The sequence below is a fragment of the Castor canadensis genome, chromosome 3 (genome assembly GCF_047511655.1).
Source record: "Castor canadensis chromosome 3, mCasCan1.hap1v2, whole genome shotgun sequence".
Classification (NCBI taxonomy): Eukaryota; Metazoa; Chordata; class Mammalia; order Rodentia; family Castoridae; genus Castor; species Castor canadensis.
In genome coordinates, this window is record NC_133388.1 from 5,278,721 (window position 1) to 5,306,555 (window position 27,835).

A 27,835-nucleotide genomic window follows, 5' to 3' on the forward strand; every position below is an offset into this window, starting at 1 on the left:
GGATCCCCATAACCAGAATCCCTCCTACTGGGTCCTGCCTCTTAAAGTTTCCACCACTTCCCATAGTGCCACACTAGGAATCTTAGCCTTTAACACATGAGCCTTTAGGAGACAACAAATATTAAAGCCATAGCACATCCAAAAAACAATGGCAGAATGACAAAAGGGTGATTATTCTTGTTATAGCATTTCCATAATTGGTGTATTATCTATTGCAGTTGCTTCTGAACCTCATTTACTTCTCTCTGAATTGTACTGAGGGTCAGACCCAGGGCTTTGAGCATGTTGGGTGAATGTTCAGTTACTGAGCTACACACCCAGTCCACTGGTAAGAAACTGTACCTCAATCATGCTACTAGCCAGTCTTCCATCCCATTGCAAACATACTAACTGAGAGAACACAGGAGATTAACGTCTCCACTGACTTGGAGATTCATAAATCCCTTGCACAAACATAAAACTGTGAACAAACAAACCAACATCACTTCTCCAAGTCAATAATTCTAATGACAGTGAAGTAAATGAAATCCTAAAGAATTCAAAAGAATGGTTATAAGAATGTCAGCAAGGCCAGGTGCTGGTGGCTCTCGTCTATAATCCTAGCTATTTAGGAGGCAGAGATCAGTAGGATCACAGTTTGAAGCCAACACAAGCAAATAGTTCATGAGACCCTATCTCAAAAAAAATCCATCACAAAAAAAGGGCTGTTGAGATGGCTCAATATGTAGACCCTGCGTTCAAGCCCCAGCACCACAAAAAATCAAAAGAATTCAGCAAAATTGAAGAGGATATGAGTATGAATAAATGCTTAAATGAATTCAAAGAGAATACAAATGACAGTTGAATAATATAAGGAAGGCAATTAGGATATGAAAGAGCATCTCAATAAAGAGACTGTGGAAGATCGAATACCAGGGGTGCAGACAAGGTAAATGAATTAGAACATTCAAACAATAATAAAAAGTATAAATTACAAAGAGAATATAGAAAACCATTTTGAATGAAGCTTAAGAATCAGGGGCACACAAACCTTGGAAACAGTCCAGATGTCCCACAACTGATGAATGGATTAAAAAATGTTGTGTATGTACACAATGGAGTTGTATTTAGCCATAAAGAAAAATGAAACTATGCTGGAACTGGAGAATTTCTTGTTAAGCAAGGTAAGCCAGGCTCAAATAGTCAAAAGTCACATGATTTCCCTCATATGTGGAAGCTAGATCTGTAAGTTAAATGTACATATAGATACATATATGATCATATATATTCATACAAACATATAATGAGAGAGAACAAAATTGTATTAGTGATTCTATCTGAGGGGACTACAAGAGGTGGAACAAGGAAAGAAATTGATAAAGAATGAAAAATATTGGAACAGTCTGTCTATATATGAATATAATTTAATGCACTGTTTGTAAGCTGTTGAAAATTAGGGGAGCATGGTGATAGAGAGAGTGGTTAGTTTGATTAAAGCATGATACATACAGGCACAAAGTACCAAGGCAAACCCTCCTTGGACCACCAATATATGCTTAAAAAATGAAGGGCAGAAAGGTAGAATAGGTCTTTTCCATGGGAGGATATCAGTGGGGGAGGGTTGGCATTAGGAATTCATGAGAATGAATGTCGTGGAATTTTTTATATTCATATATGAAAACAGAAGAATGAAACCCACTGAAATTGTTCTAAGAAGGGGGAGAGGGAAAGAGCAAGAACGATGAAGGAGGTAAACCTTAACTAAGATATATTGTAAGCACATATGTAAATATCACAATGTATCCCCTAGCATAACTATTATATGCAAATAACTTTTTTAAAAAAAGAATAAGGGGCATAGAAGAAGAGGAGCTATAAGTTAAAAGCACATGAAATATATTGAACAAAATAATATTAGAAAATTTCCCAAATCTAGGAAAAGAGATGGTCATCCAGATAGAGGAGGCCTTTAGAACACTAAACAGTCAAGATAAGAAAAGAACCTCTCAACATCATACCATAATTAAAACATTAAGTACACAAAACAAGGAAAGAATAGTGAAAGCTGCAAGAGAGAAGTGCTACATCACATTTAAGGCAAATCTGTCAGAATAACAGCAGATATCTCAACAGAAACTTTAAAAGTCAAGAGGGCATGGAATGATGTATTTTGAGCCCTGAAAGAAAATAGTTGCCAACCTAGATTACTGAATAGCAAATGACTAGATAGCAAAGCTATCCTTCATGACATAGGGATATATAAAAATCTTCCATGATAAACAAAAACTGAAGTAATTTATGACAATTAAGCCAGTACTGCAGAAGATACTAAAAATTCCCATACAGAGAATAGGAGAAACAAAGCCATAAGATTAGAGAAAGGGGTTTGAAAAGATTCCAGCATTACAAAAACAACAAAATAACAGGAATTGCTACATACCTTTCAATAATAACTCACGATGTTAATTGGTTCATTCTCTAATTAAAAGACACAGACTGGGGGTTGGATTTTTTTTTTAAAAAGACCCAACTGTTTTTTGCCTACAAGAAATACACATCACTGGACAAAACAAACTCAACCTGAAATTGAAAGGCTAGAAAAAGAAACTTTATACAATGGAACCTGAAAGCAAGAAGGCATTGGCTACACTCATATTTGACAAAGCAGAGCTCCAAACAAAATTAATTGTAAGCAACAAAGGTTACTTCATATTGATAAAGTGAACAATACATCAAGAGTACCTAACATTTGGAATTGTCATGATGAATCCGCCCTGTACAATGAATATATCTTAATAAAAAATTAAAAAGAGTATATAATGAGGATAAACATGTATACTGACAATAATTGTACCAAATTTCATTCAACAAACACTGGACATAAAGACACATACAGACCCTAACACAATAATAGTGTGTGGTTTCAATACTCCACTCTAACCAATGCGTAGGTCATCCACAAGAAAAATCAACAAAGAAACCTCAGAATTCAATGTCATTACAGATCAAATGGACTTAGCAGACATGTATAGAATATACCACTCAACAACCACAGGATACACATACAGAGAAGACATGGAACTTTTTCAAAATGAATCATACTTTAGGATACAAAGCAAATCTTAACAAATACAAAAGTTGACATAAATTCCTGTATTTTATCAGACCACATGTAATGAAACTAAAAATCAACAGCAAGACAAGCCACGGAAGATATAAAACATGTGGAAACTGAATAATAGCCATTTGAATGCTCAGTGAGTCATCAAAGAAGTAAAGGGAAATGAAAAATTACCTCGAATCAAATTTCCAGAATCTTTGGGTTCTAATAAGAAAGTTTATAATTATGAGCACCTCATTGAAAAATCAGAGAGACTGTAAATAAATAACCTAATGGCGCACTCAAGGTCTTAGAGAAGTGAGAATGATCACTGCATCAGTAGAAAGAAAGAAATAATAAATATTAGAGCTGAAATTAATTAAACAGAAACTAACCATCAACAAAACACACAGTTGACTCTTTGAAAGGATAAACAAGAATGACAAGCCATTAGCCAAACTAACCAACAGAAAGAAAGAGAAAACACATAATAGTAAAATTAGAGATAAAAACTACTTGTTATGATATTACAACAAGAAGCACTGAAACCCAGAGGATCATTGAGGAATACTATGAAAACTTGCACTCAATAAACTGGTAAATCTAAAAGATATTTAAATACTTCTAGACACATAACCTGAAAAAATTGAACCAAGAAGATATATAAGTTAAATAGATCAGGAAGGAACAATGGGATTAAAACAGTGACTTTTCAAAAAAAAAAAACTTCCAACAAAGAAAAGTTCAGGACCAAATGGGTACACAGCTGAATTCTACTAGACCTTTCATGAAGAACGAAGACCAGTGCACCTCAAACTATTCCACAACATAAAATGGGAAGCAACACTTCCACACTTCCAAACTCATTTTACAAAGCCAGTATTATCTGGAAAATAAAACATAATAAAATAAAGCAATGACAAGACTGTAGGACAATTTTCTAGATGAACCTAGATGCAAACATCATCAATGAACTTAATTGCAAACTTATTTAGACATAGCATTCAGAAGATCATACACCATGAGCAAATTGGCCTCCTTCTGGGAATGAAAAGATGGTTCAACATATGTAAATCAATAAACATAAAACAGCACGTAAATAAAGATATGACTCACATAATCATCTCAATAGATGCAGAAAGTAGTTGACAAAAATCCAACATCTCTTCAAGATACAAACCCAGAAGAAACTAGGAATAGAATGTTCAGACCTCAACACAATAAAGACTACATCCAACCTGTAATCCTAGCTACTTGGGAGGCTGAAATCGAGAGGATCATGGATCAAGGCCAACCAGGCAAGCAGTTCATGACACCCCCCATCTCCAAAATAACCAGAGCAAAATGGACTGAAGGTATGGCTCAAGTGGTAGAGTGCCTGCTTTACATGTGCAAACCCTGAGTTCAAACCCCAGTCCCACAAAAAAAAAAAAAGACAGTATCCAACAGACTTATAGGGAACATTATACTGACCGGGGGAAAACTGAAAGCATTTTCCCTAAAATCAGGAATAAGACAAGGATGTCCACTACCACAACTCTTATTCAAGATAGTGCCTGACAACTGAGGCCAATAGGAGAAGGGGACTAGGAACTAGAGAAAAGGTTAGATCAAAAAGAATTAACCTAGAAGGTAACACACACGCACAGGAAATCAATGTGAGTCAACTCCCTGTATAGCTATCCTTATCTCAACCAGCAAAAACCCTTGTTCCTTCCTAATATTGCTTATACTCTCTCTTCAACAAAATTAGAGATAAGGGCAAAATAGTTTCTGCCAGGTACTGAGGGGATGGGGGGAGAGGGAGGGGGCGGAGTGGGTGGTAAGGGAGGGGGTGGAGGCAGGGGGGAGAAATGACCCAAGCCTTGTATGCACATATGAATAATAAAACAATTAAAAAAAGATAGTGCTTGAATTCTTATCTGGAGCAGTAAGACATCATCACCCTCTTCCTGCTCAGCGTGTGCTACAGTGCCACTGTCACACTCTTCAAGGTGGGCACACTGTCCCCACACTGGTCCCTATGCTGTTCAGCACAGTGCCTCCATGATGTCCACACTGTCCCCACCATCCCCAATGCTTTCCATCCATGCCCACTGTCCATGCTGCCCTCACGCTGACTTGATGTCCTGAAAGTACCCATGCCATCCCTCACCTTGTACCACGTTGTTCTCACTGTCCCCATGCTGTCCCCACACTGTCCCATGCTGTCCCCACACTCTCCCATGCTGTCCCCACACTGTCCCCGTGCTGTCTCCACACTGTCCCAGTGCTGTCCCTACACTGTCCAATGCCATCTCCCACATTGTCACATGATGTCACACACTGTCTTTATTCTGTCCCTACAGTCCCTACACTGTCACATGCTCTCCCCTGCAGTGTCCCCACAATATCCCCTGCTGCTCCCCACACTGCCCCACAGTATCCCATGCTGTCTCCCAAGCTGTCCCCATGTCACTCCTGTACAGACTATCCCACAATGTACCCTCACTGCCCAAGCCATCCCCACCTGTCCCCTACAATTTCTGTACACTGTTCCCATGCTGTCTGCATGAACCACGTGCTGTCCATACTCTATTGCTATGCTAACTCCATGAAGTTCCCCATTCTATCCCTACACTGTCCTCACCAGATCCCTATCCTGTCCCTACTCTATTCCCACACTATCCCCATGCTATCCCACACCATGTCCCCATACTTCAACCACATTGTCCCCAGTCACCATGCTGTCCCCACTGTATCCCCACAGTGTCCCCACATTATCCCATGCTGTCCCCAAGCTGCTCCCGTATGTCTTCAACACTGTCTAACCCTGTCCCCACTCTATTCCCACATTGTCCCCATGATGACCTCCACCACACTGTCCACACAGTGCCCCACACAGTCTCCCATACTCTCCCCTGTCCCCGTGCCACCCCAACACTGTTCACCGTGCTATCACCACAGTGACCCCACACAGCCACCAGACTGGGAGAGGGCCCATGGCCACGGTGCCTGACTCACCCACACTGTTGTGCAGGTGAAGTGGATCGTCCTCAGTGGTGGAGCTGAAGCAGACAATAACCCCTGACTATAGGAACACGATCAGGCAGAGGGCCTAGGGCCACCTCCTTCAGGACCCCAGGGATTCCCAGACCCCTGTGGGACCCTGTCCAACATGTCAAGCAGTCTGACAGCCCAGTCATACCTTCCCTCTGACTTTACCACCCTCTGATCCTACAGCTGCCTAATCCCGAACCCCTGACCCTTCCCCTGAGGAGGAACATGTGTATAGCAACCTTTGCCTCCCAAACTCAGCTACCTGAACATGTGCTGCTCCTCCACAGCAGTCATCAGGACATGGGTCAGGGTCAGCAAGGGTCACGTGTCCCCTTACTGAACATCTCTGCTTCAGGGTTGCAGGGCAGCATTGCCCGTGTGCATCTGAGCATGAGGCAACCACTTTGTAAATAACCTCATCCATGCCAGATTCCTAACCTCGGGGTTTTTCTGAGATGCAAAGTTCTCAGATCGTGGCATGGATACATCTGCTATAAGTCTGGAAAGCATGGGGCCATCATGCCCATAGGGGAACATTGGGACAGGCTGTTCATGGTCACTATAATGGCCTTCTTCCTACCCAATGTCCAGCCAGACCCCATCCTACCACTTCTGGGAACCCCACCCTGAACAATGGTCTTGTGTTTCTTGGGCTCCTAAGGTAGAACCTACCATGTGTGGGGGCTCCTTGTACTTCTCTTCCTGCTCACCCCACTCTCTCCTGCTTTATACTCAGAGATAGGATTCAATCCACTGACACAGGCAACACCACCCTCTGAAGACCAAGACACTGCCACTTCCTCCTGGGTTCCCAGCTCTACTCCAAGGAGAGCACTCAGAAGAGGGCCTGGGCCAAATGGCCATTAGGGAGCCCCAGCCAGTGCAAGGGCAGAAACTACCTGAAAAGGTGGTGGACATCCAGCTTGATGAACCTCTGAGTGAGGATCCTGGTAAGCACCCCCATTACTATAATCGTGTATTTGTTACATGAGCTAGTTGTCAGTTCTTTGAGATATTGTACACAGAAATCATGTTATCTGAAAACAAAGGAGCGTTATTATTCTTCCCCAATCTGTATTTCTTTTAACCCATTTCTTATCTTAATGCATGAGCTAGACCTTCCAGTATGCTGTGGCATAGTAGTGTTAAAGGGACAAGGTCACTTTATCCTCTGTCTTAGGGAGAAAGCATGCTGTGTCCCATATTAACTATGATGTCAGCTGTAGGCTTTGTAAATATCCATTGTCAATCTGAGGATATTCTCCTCTACTCAAAGCTTGCTGAATTGTCCATGATGAAGGGTGTTGGATATTATCAGATGCGTTTTTCTCATCTACTGATATGACCACATGGTCATATGGTCATAATTATGTATTAGCCTACACACATGGTCAGTTGTATTAATTTATTTGGAGGGGCTGGATTTTTGTTTTTGTTTTTTGTTGTTGTTTATGTCTGCTTTGCTGGGGATCAAATCTATGGCCTCACACATGATAAGGAAGCACTCTACAACTGAGCTATGACCTGTCCCGATCCCTTAACTGGTTTTTGGATATCAAACTGGCCTTACTGCATTAGCCAAGTTTCTGCAGATAAGCAAAACTAACAGGATGAGAGAGAGTGAGAAAATTTAACTCACACATGAAGTTAACTACGTATGTATAATAAATTCCACAAGATACAATTCTCTTCATACATTGTTTCATTCAGTTTGACAATATTTTGCTGACATTAAGTTTTACATCCTCAATATTAGAGGCAAGTTATCTTTAAAAAAGGAGCTAGAAGTCACCAATACAGTATCTATTTTGATTGTCTTTTGGTTTATATTAATTGTGCAGAGTAAAGGGTTTCATTATGACATTTCCATATAAGCAAAGGTGAAATGGGAAAGAAAATGAATAAAAATAATAAAACCCAACAAAAAACAACAAGCCAAACATAATGACAATAATGAATAATTGTAGAAGATAGAGAGAGAAGAAAACTCAATCTAATTGAAAACAGAAAGACAATAGAATGGAAGTGACAAAAAAGTAGGGAGGAAGAAGAGGCGATTTAAAATTAAACATTGCAGGCTGTGTGTGATAGCTCACAATCTATGTACTTGAGAGAGAGAGACAGGAAGACCACAGCCCAGGCCAGCAGTAGAGAAAACCTGTGTCAATGACAGAGTAAAAAGTAAATAAATAAATAAAAATGCAGAAAAAGATCAACTAAAACAACAGAGAGAAAAACTGTACAAAAGAGATCAAAGAAAATAAATGTTACATGGAGAAGTAATATAAGGGGAAAAAAGAAATTTGCTCTTAAGAGCAGAGAGAATGGTAGAGTAGACAACAGAAAGGGACAAACAAAGTGTCACTGCAAAAAGCAACTGGAAAGGTGTCCATGCCCCAAGAGAGATGGGCACGAAGACCTACCTGCAAAGATAACAGGAATGAGAAAAAGAAAGGCAACTTCTTGACCCAACATACAGGGAAATGCCAAGAATTGAAGATGTCAAGTGCCTCTGAGTCCAAGGTAAGGGAAAAATGCTTTTTACAAAGCTGCTTGAAAGAATTTATGAGTAATGGAGATGTCACCCATCCTTATACATCCTGGAATATGATGGAGATTTACTATGGAGAGGGTCTTTTGAAGCACCAAGGCTCAAGGGAATCCAGTAGAGGTTGGAGAGACAGGAAAGCAATGAGAATGCAGAGAATAAGACTAGGATCATGGTCCCCCTGCTCACTGGCTCCCCGCATCTGAACCATGATAATATCTCCCAGTGAGGAAGTCAGAGGATGCCTCTCTCTGTAAAGCTACCATCTCCCTCTCCGAGTAAAAGTACTTACAGATGCTGAGAACTGCGATTACCAACAAAAATGCGGAATTCCACATGATCACACACACTGAATCAACTGGACAGCATTTCCACCCACTGACACAGAGGATCCATCACACCTTAGAGGTGCTCCATCACTAAAATTACGCAAGTGGCTTGGCACCAATGGGCTCATGCCTGTTATCCTAGCTACATGGGAGGCTTGGAACAAGAGGATCAGGGTTTGAGCCCAGTCAAGGTATAGACTTCATAAGACCCCATCTCAAAAATAACCAGAACAAAACAACAGAGTGGAGGTGTAGTTCAAGAGATAGAGCACCAGCTTTGCAAGTATGAAACCCTGATTTGAAACCCCAATCCCACCAAAAAAAAATAGGCAAGAGGCAGCATCAGCAGACATTTGAGGATTCTTCCACTATAAAATCAAGCTGGAACAAAAGACAACTCAGGAACAAAAGAAAACAACCAAGACACTGTGAATAACATACCCAGGTGGTTATTACATCCTGTGTTAATTGGATTTGTGTTACTCTAACAAATGCCTGAGGTGATGAGTTTATTTTGATCCATGGTTCTGGATGTTTCAGTTAATGATCATGTAGACTCACTGCTTTCAGACTTGTGGTTTGAGAGAGAGAGCAGCACATCATGGTGGAAGCATGTGAAATATCAAAATAATTTATTCACTTCCTAGTATAATGCTAAAGAGAAAAAAAGGAAAGGACTGACGGAGATTCCAATGACCAGAATCCCTCCCACTGGGTCCTGCATCTTAAAGATTCCACTTCCCATAGTGCTACCCTGGGAACTTAGCCTTTAACACATGAGCCTTTGGGAAACATTGAGGATCCAAACCAGAGTACATCCATAAAACAAGGGCAGAGTGACAGAAGGGGATATATAGAGAAGAGGAAAGAGATCTTTAATATTAAACACTGTGTTAAAAAACAAAAAAGTTCAATAGACATGAAGACAAAGTTACACTAAAAGAAATAAACATGGAAATATGAGAGAAAGACTTATGAAATTAAAGGGATAGAGAAACTAGAGTGGAAAATGTCATCAAATAAACCATGCCAGACAATGTCCTAGAACTAAAAAATAAATATATAAGAATGCCTGGATTTCAAAATATATGTGAGACGTGTGAGTAAATGTAAAGATGATAAAATAAAAAATAAAGAAATGAAAAAAATACATAAACTACCTCAAAATAAAATAGCAAAATATCCACAAAAAGTTAAATCATGTTGGAATTTTAAAAATACTATGAATCTTCAAAATCTTTTCTTAAAAATAAATCTGGTCAGAAGGAGGTAAAATGGCAGACCAAAGACAACCACCCCTAACATCTTCAGGGAAGTCACTAGAAGCAGCTGGAGACCAGCTAGCCTTTGAGGTGAGGCAGGAGGTGCTGAGGTTTCAATAGCAGACAAACAGAATCAGACTTTAAAAACGAATGAGGGTGAGTTTGGCAAGTGGAACCAAGGGGGAGAAGGACCACTCCAACATGGGCAAAGAGCCTAGCATGGAACAGACTGTAAGGACCAGGGGTTAGGGCAGGGAGTGAAGTAAAAGAAAGACCAAGAACTCCAAAAAAACATGGTCTGTGGTTTTAGTAGTGAACAATCTTATTTTGAAAAAATCAGAGGGTTTTGAAGAATCGAATGAGAAAAAAGAGAGAAAGCTTCCACAAGTGGTCTGGGCAGAAGTGGCAAGGCAAAGAGAAGGATGGAGAAAAACATGGAAAAAATGACAGACACAGAAAACACAATTAACACTGTACCCAAAACCATGCAGATCTGCAGTCTACCCAGACAGGGGTCCAGGAGTCCAGATGGCATAGAAGCTCTGAAAATGTTCTCCCCAGCACTTATTCGTGGCTCACTGTTGAGCAACCATTGAGTATGGACCCAGAGCCAGACTGAAGCATTAGAGGTCAGAGGTTCCTGTATTGTTGGAACCTGTCTTTTTCACTGAGTGCTGACCAGGAGTGAGTTTGGCTATGGTGGAATGTCTGAGTCAGAAGTACAGAGAGCTCCACACAGAGCTGGAGTCACAGAAGGGATTTGAAATCACCTCTCATTTTAATGGAGCTCTGGAGTGGGCAGACCTACAGGATAGTGCCTGTGAAGCGAAGTGTTCCATCTTAGAGGTGCATCTCCATAGGGCTTCCCCATCACAGAGCAAGATACTTGAAGGTTCCAGAGATTAGGACAGCCCCATATTGTCGTGAGGAGTAACCACATACCCCACATACACCAGATATCTAGGGAACAACATAAGCAAAAGAGGCAGCCAAAATGGCACACACCCAGTAGCACACTGGTGAATTGGTCAGGGAGGAAAAAAAATCCAGTGTAAATTGAGAATTTGTGCCGCAGCCACATGAATGACATCCTTAGAAGAGTGTTTGCTTTTCCGAAAGGACTTTAAGCCAAACCGATTGGTTTAAATGTTTACTTGCAAATTTTTTCTATTTTTATATAATTTCTTTTTTGCTCTTTTCCTTATTTTATACTTCCTTTGTATTACTTCTGCATTTAATATCTAATTCCTTTGATCTGATTTGTCTAGTCTGTTTTTTATTTTGTTTTGCAATACTGGGGTTTGAACTCAGTGCCTTACACTTGCTAGGCAAGTGCTCTACCATTTAAGCCACGCTCATAGTTTTTGTACTGTTTTTGTTTTTGTTTTTGTTTTGATCTGTCTTTGAAATGGGTTTGCCTTATATCTCTGGGAGACCCTAGGGCTATGGTCTCCCAACCTCCAGCACCCAAGTGCAGGGATTGTAGACATGACTCACCACACCTAGATATTAGTCATCTATTTTTAATCTTCTCTTTTCCTCTCTCTCCTTTCTCTATAGCACCCCCCCCCCATTTTTATTGTCCTTCAGACTTCACTTAGATCAGTTTCTCTCTCCCTTTTCTTCTATCTCTAACTCCCCATCTAAAATTCTTCTTATTGTTATTTGTTTTGGCTGTTTGTTTGCAAGTCTTTTTTTCTCTTTCTCGCTCTTCCTTTAGGCAGAACTTCTCTATATATTTTCTTCTTCTTTCTCATTCTACTTTCTATTTACTTTAGCCTCTTTTTCTTCCACTTATTTCCCTTTAAATCTTGACATATTCCCTAGTATTATTCTTCCAATTTTGTGCCCATTCCTATACTTATAAATTAGTGTCTTGTTGGTCCATGCAGTACAGTCTGTGCTCATTCATTCCCAAAAGTTATTAGAGCTGTGGTGGTGATTATTCTTATTACTGTGTTTCCATAGTTAGTGTGTTAATCAATTGTAGTTGCTTCTGAGGCTCATTTATTTCTCCCTGAGTGGTGCTTGGGGTCAGACTCAGTGCTTTGAGCATGTTGAGTGAATGTTCAATTACTGAACACAGTCCAGGGATAAAAACTGTACCTCAATCATGCCACTACCTCCTCCTCCCACCCCAAATATTATCAACTGAAAGAATACAGGAGACTAAAATCTCCAGCGAGTTGGCCCCAGATTCAAAAATCCCAATGGTAGTGAAGTGAATGAAATCCTAAAGAATTCAAAAGAATGATTATAAGGATATCAACAAAACTGAAAGGATATTAATAAACATCTGAATTAATTCGAAAAGAATATAAATATCAGTTAAACAAAATAAGTAAGGTAATTAGGACAGTAAAGAAGAGTTCAATAAAGAGATAGAAATTCTGAGAAAAATTGAATTGCCAGAAATGAAGACCTCAATAAGTTAAATATTAAAAAATTCAGGTGAAAACCTCATCAATACCCTGGATCAAGTGCAAGACCAAATATCAGAGCAGAAGACAAGGTAAATGAACTAGAACATTGAGACAATGATAAAGAAAGAAGAAAACACAACCAGAACACACAAGACCATTTAGAGACAAAACTTAAGAATCAGAGCACAGAAGGAGAAAAGCTATAAGCTAAAGGCATAGAAATTTATTAAATAAAATAATACCAGAAGATTTCCCAAATCTAGGAAAAGAGACAGTTATCCAGGTAAAGGAGGCTTTTAGAACACTAAACGGTCAAGAGCTGGGCTCATGCTTATAATCTTAGCTACTCGGGAGACAGAGATCAGGAGCCTTGGGCAAACAGTTCATGAGACTCTACCTCAAAAAAAATTATAAAAAACGGGCTGGTAGAGTGGATCAAATGGTAAGAGCACCATTCTAGCAAGTGTGAGGCCCTGAGTTCAAACCAGTGCTGCGAAAGAAAGAGAGAGAGGAAGGAAGGAAGAAAGGAAGGAAGGAAGGAAGGGAGAAAAGAAACTCTAAACATTATATCATAGTTAAAACATTAAGTGCACAGAACAAGGAAATAATAGTGAAAGCTGCAAGAGAGAAGTGCCAAGTCACATATAAACACAGTCCATCAGAAAAACAGCAGATTCCTCAACACAAATTTTAAAGGCAAGGGCTAATGGAATGATATATTTCAAGCCCTGGAAGAATATAGTTGCCAATCTAGATTACTGAATACCAAAATACAGGGTAGCAAAGCCGTCCTTCATGATATAACAAAATATAAAAAATCTTCCATGATAAACAAGAACTTAAGGAATTCATGCCCACTAAGCCAGTACTGTAGAAGATACCTAAAAGAATCTCACACAGAGAATAAAAAGACAAACAAAGCCATGAAATTACAGAAATACTAAATCTCTCTAAACAGTAGATAAGTAAGTGAGGGTTAAGAAAGAGTCCAACATTACAAAAACAACAAAATGACAGAAATTAGTACATGCCTTTCATTAGTAACTCTAAATGCTAATGGTCTCCACTCTCCAATTAAAAGACAGAGACTGGTGGTTTGGATTAAAAAAAAAAAAGATCCAACTTCGTTGCCTGCAAGGAACACACATCACTAGACAAGACAAACTCAGGCTGAATTAAAAGGATAGAACAATAAATGCTAAGCAAATGGAACCTGAAAGCAAGAAGACATGGTTACAGTCATATTTGACAAAGCAGACTTCAAACTAAAATTACTTGGAAGTGACAAAGAAGGTTACTTCATATTGATAAAACAGAACAATATATTAAGAGTGTTTCACAATGGTAAACATGTGTACTGGGCATTGTAATGAATTGTGCCCAGTTTCATTCAACAAACACTACTGGACATAAAGACACAGACGGACCCTAACACAAGAACAGTAAGTGCTGCTGATGAATGGATTAAGGAAATGTGGTGCTTAGATACAATGGAATTTTATTCAGCCACAAAGAAGAATGAAATTTTGTCATTTCCAAGTAACTGGATGGAACTGGAGAACATCATCTTATGTGAAGATAGCCAGGTTCAGAACGCCAAAAGCTGCATGTTTTCTCTCCTATGTGGAAATAAAGACCTATTACAAATGCAGCAATATTATGAAAAACAGGTCACACAAAGGGGAGGTCACATATGAGATGGGGAGTGTAAAAGAAGGCAGTTAAGGTAAATATGGTTGATGTACTCTCTATATGAGAATGAATATGGAGTTTTTAAACTGGTTGAAACAACCATAAGGAAGTGACTAAAGTAAAATGAAAAAAAATACAGATGAACCAAACTGGGCTGTAATAGATATGTACATTGAAGTGCCACAAGGAAACTCCCTATGTAGCTATCTTAAACAAGCAAAAATGTCATTTCTTTTTTCTCCCTTTTGCAAAATTGGAGAACAAGAGGGCAGAAAATGCCTGCCGGGGGCGGGGGAGATCTGATAGCAGTGGGAGGGGGAAGGAGGTGGGGAAAAGGTGTAGGAGGGCACTGTGTGCAAATACTGTGTCCACATGAATGCGAACAGAAGACTCTCCATCTTCAGGCATGGCAGGTGTCTCTGGAGAGCAGGAGTCAATCCTCCAGGAGGGGTGGACTGCATTTACACAGCAAGGTTAGCTATATGACTAGACACACCAGCTTCAAAGCTGGCAAATCCACCTTTATTCTTCCAAACTCTAATCAATATCATGCCATTGTGTAGTATAGATTGCATGATTTCCTGGCACGGAGCTCAAATTCCACCCCCTCCAAAATGCCACACTTAAAAGAAGCCATGTTCAGAGCAAACAGTCGTAAAATGCGTCTGATTCTCAGAAGTTCATTTTTCTCACTGTAAGATCTGTGATGATCACTGTGAGTCTGGTCACAAGCTGACACCAATTCCCTGGTGATGCAAGCACAAATACAAACCAGGAGGATGACCCCTGTGTGATGGGTAATTTGTGTCACCTTGGCTATGACATGGTGCCCAAACGTTTAGTCAAACCTTGTGGACTCTCTTCCTTCCCTTCTTCCTTCCTTCCTTCCTTCCTTTCTTTTCCTTTTATTTTCTTTTTCTTTCTTTCTTTCTCTTTTCTTCTTTCCCTCTTCCTTTCCTTCTTTCCTTCTTTGACTTCCTTTCCTTTTGTAAATTGTATGAGCATATATTAATTTAATGAAATAACGGATTTTGTTATGAAGTTGTCATACATACATATAACATACTTTGATCACACTTAACCCCCTACTATCATATCTTCTCCCCCTCATCCACTCCCCTTGATCCCCTTTCTCTTCCCTAATAGCTCCTGTTCATGTCTTTTTTTCATATTCCACATATGAGAGAAAAAGTGCAATACTCACACCAGCTTATTTCACTTGCCATGGTGATTCCAGTTCCATCCATTTTCCTGCTAATGAAATAATTTCAATTTTCTTTATGACTGAATAGTACTCCATTGTGTATGTATGCCACATTTTCCTTATCCATTCCTCCACTGATGGACACCTAGATTGATTCCATAACTTGCCTATTGTGAATAAAGCCATGATAAACATGGGTGTGCAGGCGTCTCTATTGTAAGCTGAGTTTGATTCCTTCTGAGTATACACCCAGAAATGATATAGCAGGATTACACAGCTGTACTATTTTTAGTGTTCTGAGGAACCTCCACACTCATTTCCATTGCGACTACACTCATTTACATTCCCATCAGCAATGGTTAAGTGTTCTTTTCCCCCATACTCTCGTGAGTGTTTGATGTTATTTGTTTTCTTGATGACAGGAGTGAGATGGAATCTCAATGTACTTTTGATTTGCATTTCCTTGATGGCTAAAAATGTTGAACACTTTTTCATGTGTTTATTGACCATTTCTACTTCTTTAGTTAAAAAGGGTATGTTCAGTTCATTTGTCCATTTATTAAATGAATTATTTGCTTGTTTGTGTTTAATTTCTTGAGCTGTTTATATATTCTGGGTATTAGTCCCCTGTCAGATGGATACCTGCAAAGATTTTCTCCCATTCTGTAGGCTGTCTCTTCACTCTGGATCCCTTTTCTGTGCTCTTATTTCCTAATCTATCACTATTTAAATAATGCTTAAGTCAGTGGACTTTGAGAAAAATCAGGACTTTCTCCATCTCACCAGAAGTCAGGCACAGAGATGGGGTTGTCCAAGAAGACTCTGTAGAACCCTCTTATGTGATGACTTTGACCCCCCCACCCCGAATTTCATAGGAAAGGCAAGAACTTTGAGACTTTTGTAAGAGCAGAAACAAGGCAGCATGGAGTGAAGGGGAGAAAGACCACACAAAATGAAGAGAGAATGACTGAGCCACAACCTCAGAGGCTGCTAGTGCTGTGACCACAGGCCCAGAAGTTGGGGATTCCCAGCCCAGTGTTCCTAGGGCAGACCAGGAAGCCAAGGAGACTCAAATCCATGGAATTTTCCCTGCCTGATTTTGGACTCTCTGGGGACCATGGTCTCTAGGGACTGTGATCTCTTCCACACAATTTCTCTTTTGGAATGAAAACGTCTGTACTCCCCACACACACCATTGTATATTTTTAAGATTTTATTTTTTACTATTGTTGTACTAGGGGTACAAAGTGACATTTACAAAAAGTTCTTACAATATATGATAGTTGAATTCACCCCCTCTATCATTCTCCCCTACCCCCCCTCCCCCCTCATTCCAGGAAAAGTTACAACAGGTCTCATTTTTCCATTTACATACATGTATACACAATATTTGCACCATAATCACCCTCCTAAACCCTTTCCTTGTATCCTCCCCACTCCCGCTGATACCAACACCCCAGACAAGACCTGTCCTGCCTTCCTTTTCTCTGTTTTTGTTTTAAAAAAAAGTTTTGCTTGTTTAAGATAGCTATGCAGGGTGTTTCAATGTGACAGTTCCATTTATATATGTATTATAACCCAAATTGGTTCATCCCCTCCATTTTCACACCATTATATTTTGGAAGCTGACAACTTAACATCTAGCTTAACAGCTCCACACAGGGAGAGAATTTGTCCTCACAGTCAATCACATCTGAGTATCCTCGTAATATTTGGATGCAATCTCGGACTTGGAGCTGATGCTGGAATGGAAGAGACTTTGGGGTATACTGTGGTAGGATGAATGCATTTGACATGGGAGGACATGAATTTGGGGGGCCTTAGGGTAGCCTGACATGAGGTGAATTGCACTTGCTGCAGATTAACATGCTGAAGTACCAAACCCAGAACCTCAGAACAGGCCCATGTTTGGAAACAGAGTCAGCAGATGGAATCAAGATGAGATGAGTTCATACTGGATCAGGGTAGGCAATGAATTCAACAGAACAGGGGTCCTTGAAAGTGGCAGTTGGGACACAGATTCATGCACACAGAAAAGGCCATGAAGACAAGGCTGCAGCTAGGGTGCTGCTTCAACAAGCCAAGGGACAGGTGACTGCCAAGAATACCACATAGCTAAGAGAGAGGCCTGGGACAGATTCTCTCTGTGGCAAGGGAGACCCCATCCTGCCTACACCCTGACCCAGCCTCCTGGCCTCCAAGATGGGAGATAAACAAGTTCTGATGCTCAAGCCGCCCATCTGTGGTGCTTTGCCCAACACCTTCAGTTATTGAAAACAGGCACATGCTGTGCTGTCAGCCCTACAGACTGCACAAGGACTCTCCACCCTCCCCCAGCCTCTTCAACCTCGCTGCTTATATCTGGGCTGTCAGGTGCCCCATTGCTCCCCTGACTGTGAAGTTGAGCTGTAATGAGCTAGATTCCACCAAGGAGAGGCCACAGCCTCCTCAGATGCCTCAGATCTACAGGGATGGACGGAGTGTCACCTGCAGCCCCTCAAGCATTCCCATTTCTCGCTCCACACTCAGCTTCTGGGGCCAGGCTGTTCAGGAACTAAGCCAAATCCAGGAGAGTTCACTGTGGGGACACAGTGAGAATACTCTTGCTCTTCTGGAGGCACATTTAGTGGGAAGGTCATGACATGCACACAGAGACCCCAGGAATCCCCATGACAGCAGGACCAAGACAACTCCAGCTGCCCTCTGCACCCTGAAGTGCACCCTCCAAGACCCCAGCTCAAGAAACTAACCTTCACCAAGGCACCATCTCAGATACTCCTGCTATAGTCCCACCTTAGGGCCCTGGAGTCTCCCACACACCCTCGACCTTCTCCTCTCCTCTCCTCTCTTCCAACATCTTCTTCTCTCCTCATCCACTGCCTACCTTCACCCCGCAACATCACTAGTCACCAGAAACCTCTTTTCTTGCTCTGAGTCCTCAAAGTTGGGTACACCCCTACCCCTGAGGAAGTTGACCACACTCTGTCCCTAAACCCTGGTAACTGTCTCAAACTCAGAGCCCTGCCAGCCTCCAACTCAGGCCCTGAAAGAGCACCTCACCTCTGTGGACTATACAGCCCTATGCACCCCACAATGCTCACCATTACCACCCCTCCTATCCCATGTCTCCACCATCCCCAGGACCATGGTTAGGGCCCCTAACCCCAATCAGCAGACCATCTGCTTCTTTTCACAGTGCCAGCCCCTGGCACTTCCCTGCCAATGTTCCCTCTCTGTTCAGCACAGACCCTCCTAGCCCCCAGCACTGGCTCTTTCTATAGCTATGACTTCCCCTGCCTATGAGTTCAGTCAGAGCCCTGACACCTGTCTCCCTTCCCTCTTTATTAAGCTGACACTCCACCAGATGCCAGCCATCACCCTCCTCCCTGTGTCAGAGGCTGACCTGGTCACTTTTGAGGGAGAGATGGCTGAAGAGTGGACCAGAGAGACTTTGCCATTGGGGTTGGATCAGGGTTCAGTTGCCCCAAGCACTTCAGGGAGGCATTCAGGATAGAGTGGACATAATGCTCAGTCTCAAGGAGCCCTAGGGACCCTGGAAGGACATGGCCACAGAGGAGTGGGTGACAGCTGGTTTCCTGTTTCTCCCTTGATAGCCACCGGGACAGCCTCGCCCACCTCCACCCACCCAGATGAGGCAGCCTCAGCCATGTCAGGGCCCAACTCCCCCTCACACACAGAAACCCCCAGAAGAAAGAGGAACTTCAGGAAGTGCCACGTGCCACCCAGTTTCAATCCCATTCTTAGTCTGAGTAGAGGCGGGGTTAGGTCCCTGGGGACAATGGCAGTGACTCCTAGGAGGACAAGACAGAGCTGAGCTGGTAGCAGCCAGGGACCAGAGCAGCAAGAGCTGGGAGCCACCTTTACACAGTGAGTAGGGTCAGCAGGGAGAAGAAGCTACAGGGGAAGAGGGCCATCAGGGCTGGGCATACCAGTGGCCTTCCCATAACATAGCAGACACTCTCCCTACAGGAGAGTGGGAAGGAGCAGAGAGACCAGACCCCAAATGAAAGGCTTCGCTGCCTTCAGCCAGTGCCATATTCCTAAACCCCAGTGTATGCCCATACCACCAGAGTAGACACACCAAAGGTGGCAAGAGTCTCCTGGATGGAATGGGATGGGGAAGGAGGAGGTCTGAGGGATGAACTTGGCCAGTCCGAGAGCTTGGTGCATGTTCACCAGTTGGAACAGAAGGAATCCAGAGGAACAAGGGACCAACAGAAGTTACCAGAGCTGGGAGCAGTGGAAAGAGGGTATGGTGAGGCCAGCAGGAGATTATCTGGGAGGAAACAGGGCAGTGTCAGAGGATCTCCTGGGGAGAGCTGGCTGGAGACAGAATAGGGGCCCTGAGGGGTAAGGGAGCAAGTCCAGTGCTGGGAGAGTGAAGAGGCAAGTGAGGAGCCAAACATGGACTGAGAGAAGGCGAGATGGGCAGGGGTAGCCCCAGGAACTCAGGGGATCAGGGAAGAGCAGCCACAGGTCAGCTTGCATAGGTGGGAGTTCTGAGAGAGGACCAGCAACCCCTGGAGCCCAGGAGACCCAGGCGGAACAGCCACAGGTGAGTTAGGGCAGGTAGAAGTGCTAGAGGCAGGACAGCCCTGGGAGCTGTGCAGGTGAGAGATTCTGTGTGGCCAGAACAGACCCAGTAGCTCAGGGTACGAGGACAGGGCAGCTACAGGTGAGTGGAGCAGGGGGAAACTCCTAGATGAGGGGCAATGCAGCCCCAGGAGTTCAGGGGAGCAGGTGCAGAGCAACTACAGGTGAGGTGGGCAGGTGAGAGTGTTGAGGGCCAAGGCAGCCAAGAGAACTCAGGAAAACTGGTCCAGAGCAGCTACAAATGAGCTGGCGCAGATGGGCGTGCTGGAGGACCAGGACAGCCAAGGTGCTGAGGGGACCAGGTGCAGAGCAGCCTCGGGTGAGCTAAAAATAAAAATAAAGAGGGATGGCAAGGCAAACAGAAAACGTTCCAGGAGCTCAGGGGCCAGGGTGAGCTCAGGCAGGTGGGAGTGCTGGAGGACTACAGCAGCCCATGGAGCTCAGGGAACCAGGTGCAGAGCAGGTATCGGTGAGCTGGGGCAGGTGGGAGTGCTGGAGGGTTAGGGCAGTCCTTAGAACACAGGGGACCAAGGCATAGCAGATACCTGCGAGCTCAGGAAGGAGGCAGGACAGTGCAGACAGGGGCAGCCCCAGGAGGTCAGTAGGTAAAGGAACAAGGAGCCCTCATCCCAGCAGGATCTGAGCAGGTACAGGTAGTAGGAACAGCTAGAGGTCAAGAAACCCCAGGTCAGCCTCCCTACTGAGCTGATCAAAGTACAGGGGAGTGAGGGGAGGCAGAAGGGACCAAAGCGTCCTGTCCAGTGTAGTGATGCAGCCAGGACTCAGAGCAGAGGGCCAGTAGGGAAAGGACAGAAGTGGCCAACAAGGGTCTCTGTGTACTCAGAAGGCAGATGACACGAAGCTTAGCAGACAACACCCAGACAGTGCAGGGTACAGGGTGGGTAGGGACATGGAGAGCAGGGCTGAGTCCAGGTGTGGTCAGAGGGAGTGCCCTTAGCAGAAAGGAGGGAGTCTGCTGTTCTGAGATGGAGCTGGGAAGTACAGTGGAAGCAGACAAGAAGGTTTAAAAGGATCCCAGAGCTCAGGGCTGAGGCTATGTCTGCTTGGTCTGCGCTGAGGGTGGGGAAGGGTCGGGGTTGTGACTGGAAGCTGGTGGGCAAAACACCACATCTGACCAGGTCAAGCAAAGGAGACCCAGAGGAACAAGGGGCCAACAGAAGCTTCCAGAGCTGGGAGTAGTAGGGAAAGGGGGAGGGAGAGGCCTGCAGGAGATAGGGCAGGTCAGGAGCTCTGCTGGAAAGAGATCGCTAGACACAGGGCGGGGTCCTGTGGGGTCACTGAGCATGCCCAGGACTGGGAAAGAGAGACGGTCAGGCTTGGGGCCAACCTGGCCTGAGGGATGGCAAGGTGTGTAGGGAAGGCAGTAGCATCTCTGGGGAGGAGATGCAGGTAGAAGGCAGGTCAGGTAGGACAGGGGCAACTTTAGAAGCCCAGGACAGAGGGTCAGAGCAGAAGGAACCCTGGGCTCTGGCAATAGATGAGCAGACGTTAGAGCAGAGAGAACTGAGGGCTCAGGGGGGCAAGGGCAGGTGGTAAGGCTGAGGCAGCCCCAAAAGTTGGGGGACCTGCTCATCCCACTCTGACATCTGCCCCAGCTCACCCATAACTGCTCACTCTGAGCTCCCGGGGTTCCCAAACTTATGCAGCACCACATCTTCCATATGCCTGGCACAGGGAGGAGGATGAGGGCTGATGGCTGGAGAAGTGTCAGCTGAATGAGGTGAGGACAGGGATCTAGTGTATTGCCAGGCAGTGAGCAGGGGAAGGAAGCCGGGGCTCAGGACTCTGGCTAAACTCACAGGCAGGGATGACCATGGTTGCAGACGTAAATAATCATAGGGCCGAGAGGAGCCTGGGCTGAATGGGGAGGCAACCAGGACAGAGGAGGTCCCTGGGGTCACACTGCTAAAGGAAGCAGAGGAAATAAGTCTGGGGTCAGGGGCTCTGGGTCTGGTAGTAGGAGCAGGTGGGGACATGAAGCAGGAGGGAAAACCTTGCTGAGCAAAAGGGTGTACACAGGGATGTGGAACCCACAAAGGAGAGGAAGAGGAGCCCGTTCAGAGCCTGAGCTGGGGCTACAAAGAGGCTGAGATAATGGTGAGGGAGGAGGAGGCTGGCAAGGCCTTGGGGCTGAGGTGAGGACCACGGGTGGAAGGAACAGGGAGATGGTTAGAGTCCTCAGGGTGCCATAAACCTCGAGGCCCCAGGGATTCTGGAGACAGAAATTAACTCTTGGGGTCTGGGGTGCTGGCTCCATGAAGGGCAAGGAGTGCTGAGGGTAGAGCGAGGAGTAAGAAGGGAGAAGATGGATCCCTGTGATGAATCACTGTGCCCCCAACAGGAGTAAGGTCCTAGAGAGCCAGAAGCTTGGGAGGCAGCCAGTGAATTCAGGACAGGCAGGACTGCCAGTTGCTGGGAAGGTTTATGAGAGGCGTGCTGGGCCTGAGGAGGGTCTAGGATCCAGGGATGGGGTCTAGCGCATAGGTGTGGGAGTCTGGGCTAGCAGGGGTGGAGTGGTGAGGGACTGAGAGGAAAGTTAATAGGGGACAGTATTAGGGAAATATCAGAGATCCAAGCCCAGGTTGGAGGGTGCTGGCCCAATCTGGCTCAGTGCCAGCTCCATGAAAGTCAGTCCTGCTTTCCTTTTTCTTGGCCAAGGCCAGGAGCAGGGTCTAGTTCCAAGCACTGGGACCAAAACCTGGGCAGAGGGTGGCAGAGGCTCACCATATTCAAGGAGCCATACACCCATGGCAGGACCAAGGTCAGTAACCAAGCATCTTTCAGGAAGCACATGGAGGACAGGACTTGCTTCAGTGGTACCATAGGCTTGACCTGGGCTGGGGCTGCTGGGAAGGGGAGGGGCTTATGTGAGGTAGATGGAGCTACCCAGGAGGGCTGCTGACACCCACAAGCCCCAGACACTGCACTCTGCAGGGTCTTTGCAGAGGGTCAGGGCTCCAGAGGAGGGGAGTGAGAGACTGAGTAGAGACAGCTTCCAGAATCTGTGTCCATTTGTGCCTGACACCAAGCTTACTCAGTGTCTGCTCTCTTGCAGCCAGTGCCACTGCCCCATCCGTCTTCCCATTGGCCCCCAGCTGCGGGGTCAGATCTACATCCACCGTGTCCCTGGGCTGCCTGGTCAGCGGCTACTTCCCTGAACCAGTGACCGTGTCATGGAACTCTGGAGCCTTGTCCAGCGGTGTGCACACCTTCCCATCCGTTCTGAAGGCAGGCCTCTACTCCCTGAGCAGCTTGGTGACTGTGCCTGCCAGCACCTGGCCCAGACAGACCATCACCTGCAATGTAGCCCACCCACCCACCAACACAAAGGTGGACAAGACCATTGGTGAGAGAACAGCCTAAGGGAGGGGGGAGTCCACTGGAGTCAGGCTAGGGAGGGTCAGCCCTCCTGCCTGGCCTTACCATGGCTGGGCATCCTCTGTCAAGGAGGGGAACCAAGCCCAGTTCAACAGAGGGTCCTGCCTGTCTCCTACCTGGAGGCATCTTCCCAGGCCTCTCTCCCTCAGACTGGGAGAAACGATCTGGAATAAATGACCAACCCTAGCCCCTGGACACACAGATATAGGTGATGGTCTCAGGACTGTCCAGGATCACATCCTGGGATAAGCCTGACCCTGACCTGAGCCCATGCCCTCTCCCAGGCCAAACTCTCCCCTCCCTCTGCTTGGCACCTCCTCTCCCAAACTCTAGTAACCACAGCCTTTCCTCTACAGTGCCCAGCGGTGAGACACCAACTCCCTATCCATGTCCCCATTGCCCAGGTGAGTCACCAGGCCTCACCCTCCAACGCAGGTGCCCAAAGATGCCCAACTTCAGAGGGTGCCCAGGAACTGACCTGTCTCCTTTATATCCCGCACCAGCTCCTGAAGTCCTGGGTGGACCATCTGTATTCATCTTCCCCCCAAAACCTAAGGATGTCCTCACCATCTCCCTGACCCCCAAGATCACCTGTGTGGTGGTAGATGTGAGCCATGATGACCCTGAGGTCAAGTTCACCTGGTACATGAACGATGTGGAGTTGCACACAGCCCAGACACAGCCAAGGGAAGAACAGTACAACAGCACATTCCGTGTGGTCAGTGTCCTCCCCATACAGCACCAGGACTGGTTGTCAGGACAAGAGTTCAGGTGCAAGGTCACCCACAATGCCCTTCCAGCCGCCATTGAGAAAACCATCTCCAAAGTCAAAGGTGGGACTGGTGTGGTGGGCAAGGCTGGGGCTGCCATGGCCACAGGGTGAAAGCCTGGCTAGAAACCTCTCTGCCCTGGCAGTGACCTCTATGCTGACCTCTCTCCCACAGGGCAACCCAGGGAGCCACAAGTGTACACCTTGCCTCCATCTCAGGAAGAACTGAAAAACAGCAAAGTCAGTTTGACTTGCATTGTCACTAGCTTCTACCCACCAGACATCTCTGTGGAGTGGGAGAGTAAAGGGAAGCCAGAGGAGAACTACAAGAACACCCAACCTGTCCTGGACTCTGATGGGACCTACTTCCTCTACAGCAAGCTCACAGTGGACAAGGACAAGTGGCAGAGAGGAGAGACGTTCACCTGCTCTGTGATGCACGAAGCCCTGCACAACCACTTCACGCAGAAGAGTCTCTCCCAGTCTCCGGGTAAATGAGCACTGCACCAGGCGAGCTCTCACTATCCCATGGGCTCTCAGATCCCTCAAGGATGCTGACACCCTCCCCCTGCCCACCCCACTTAAATAAAGCACCCAGCACTGCCCTGGGACCCTGCAAGACTGTCATGGTTCTTTCTGAAGCAGAGAGTTCACTGCACACCTAGGCCTTAGGCTGCAGGATCAGGCCAGCCTCAGAAGTCTAAACTAGTCATCAGGGAGGGGTGGATCCTGTTCCATCAGACCCGAGCATGTGGGTCTGCTCCACCATAAAGGTAGGACCTGACTAGAGGTTGGCCCTCAAATAGGACAGGGCATGACCTAAGGCACCTCTCTCCCAGGCTCACCTCCTAACCCACAGTGACTCTGGGCCTGCATGCACACACACTCAGAGAGCCCCCAAGGGTAGGAACACAAGGAATAATAAGACCCTCCTCTGTCACTCTGTCCTCATTCCTGGTTCACATCCCAGGGCTTTTCTCTGTGCACTGCGGAGGCCCACCTGGCTGTAGGTGTGAAGACAGCCCCTTCCTGCCTCTGAAATCAGACCAGACTCCTCTGCCCTACCTCACTCAACACAGGGCAGGGCTGACCATGGTGGGGAGTCTCATCCTGTGTCAGAGGACAAATGGTCCAGACACTCAACTGGACACTGAGCCCCAATCCATTAGAACAAGCCCACTGAGCATCACACAGACAGTGGGGTACCTGCACACTTACACATGTGTGCACACACATTTGCACACACCACAACACTGGGGTCTCACATGGGAAAACTGTTCAGCACAAGACCCAGCAGAGGTCCAAGCACCTAACACTTGCATGGACTCAGGCCCACCCCGGGCCCAATGTTAACATCCACATGCTGGCCAACTCACACAGAACCAGCTCTCCTCTTACAAGGGGCACCTGTACCCCTCCCCCAACACACACTAGTCCCCCCGACCCACACTGACCCTCCACCCTAAGGCCTGTGCTTCTACCCCACACATGGAGGACACACCCCATCTCTACCTTCCCTGTAGCCCAGGCATTGCTAGAACAGGCTCTGCCACGCTTCTGGGTCTCTGGAGTTGGTCACCAGAGGACAAACAAAGGGCCAGGGAGGTTGCAAAGCTACTGCCTACATGTGTCAAAGGCCTTAACACAGGAAAGGGGTCTTGCGTGTTCCCAGCCACCATCCAGGGCCAGAGTGTCCTGCCAGTGCTGGATGTCTGGCCAAGCCCAGCAACTGAGCTGGAGCAGTTGGAGGAACTGAGGCTGCTGCACAGAGTGAGCAGCCAAGGAAAACTGGCCCTGGGGAGGTGCTGCTGACAGAGTCCAGCTGACCCTTCCTGCCAGGCCTCCTGCTAAACCCATCCTACCATACCCAGCCCCCACCATGTTGGGACACACACTGACCACCCTCTCCCTGTCCAGAAATGGATCTGGATGAGACCTGTGCCGAGGCCCAGGACGGGGAGCTGGATGGGCTGTGGACGACCATCACCATCTTCATCACCCTCTTCCTGCTCAGCGTGTGCTACAGTGCCACTGTCACACTCTTCAAGGTGGGCACACTGTCCCCACACTGGTCCCTATGCTCTTTATCACAGTGCCTCCATGATGTCCACACTGTCCCCACCATCCCCAATGCTTTCCATCCATGCCCACTGTCCCATGCTGCCCTCACAATGACCTAACGTCCTGAAAATACCCACGCCATCCCCCACATTGTCCCCTGCTGTTCTCACTGTCCCCATGCTGTCCCCACACTGTCCCAGTGCTGTCCCTACAGTGTCCAATGCCATCTCCCACACTGTCACATGATGTCACACACTGTCTTTATTCTGTCACATGCTCTCCCCACAATATCCCTTGCTATTCCCCACACTGCTCCACAGTGTCCCAGGCTGTCCCCACATAACTCCTGCATAGACTATCCCACATTGTACCCTCACTGCCCATGTCGTCCCCACTTGTCCCCAATTGTCACCCACACTTTCTGTACACTGTTCCCATGGCTGTGCCCATGAACCACATGCTGTCCACTAACTCCATGCTGGTCCCCACTCTGTCACCACACTGTCCTCACCTGACCCTATCCTGTCCCTACTCTGTTCCCATGATGTCCCTTACCATGTCCCCATACTACAATCACACTGTCCCCTGGTCACCATGCTGTCCCCACTGTATCTCCACAATGTCCCCATGTAATCTCTTACACTGTCCCCACACTGTCCCATGCTGTCCCCAAACTGCTCCTATGCTGTCTTCAGCACTGCCCAACCCTATCTCCACATTGTCCCCATGTCTTCCACGCTGTATCCAACTTGTCCCCATGCTGTCTACACGCCATCTTCCACACTGTACCCACACTGTCCTCACAGTGTCTGCCATGCTTTTACCCATGCTGTCCCTACAGTGTCCCTATGCCACCCCCACAGTTCCCCCATGATCTCCCCCATACTGCCTCCACAATGCCCCCATACACACTGCCCCTATTCTCCTGCCAAAGCTGGGAGGGTGGCGGTCCCATGGCTACTGTGCCTGTCTCACGCATGCCATCCCCCAGGTGAAGTGGATCTTCTCCTCGGTGGTGGAGCTGAAGCAGACGATCGCCCCCGACTATAGGAATATGATCAGGCAGGGGGCCTAGGACCACCTCCTTCAAGAGCCCAGGACTTCCCAGAACCCTGTGGGACCATGTCCACCATTTCAAGCAGCCTCACAGCCAGGCCACACCTGCCTCTGACCTCACCACCCACTGACCCTATGGCTCTCTGACCTGAGCCCCTGACCCTTCCCCCTTGGAGGAACATGCAGATAGCAGGCTCTGCCTCCTAACCTCAGCCACTTGGACATGCACCGTCCCTCCACAGAAGCTGCAAGGACACTGGCTGGAGCCAGCAAGGGTCATGTGTCCCCTCACCAGGACATCTCTGCCCTCAGAGCCACAGGGCACTCACCCTGGAGGAGATGGAGCCCAGCATTGTCCGT

At 46.0% G+C, this 27,835-nt stretch overlaps 2 gene segments (V, D, J or C); one reads left to right on the top strand and one right to left on the bottom strand.

Annotated features, from left to right (window-relative positions):
* Positions 1–24,977, top strand: part of LOC109683549 (Ig gamma-1 chain C region-like) — a 160,790-nt gene extending 135,813 nt beyond the window's left edge. Inside the window, 4 exon segments of the C gene segment in view lie at positions 23,267–23,557; positions 23,946–23,993; positions 24,093–24,422; positions 24,534–24,977. Coding sequence covers positions 23,267–23,557; positions 23,946–23,993; positions 24,093–24,422; positions 24,534–24,856 — 992 coding nt within the window.
* LOC141421460 (Ig mu chain C region membrane-bound form-like) overlaps positions 1–27,835 on the bottom strand; it is a 152,417-nt gene that overhangs the window by 61,293 nt on the left and 63,289 nt on the right.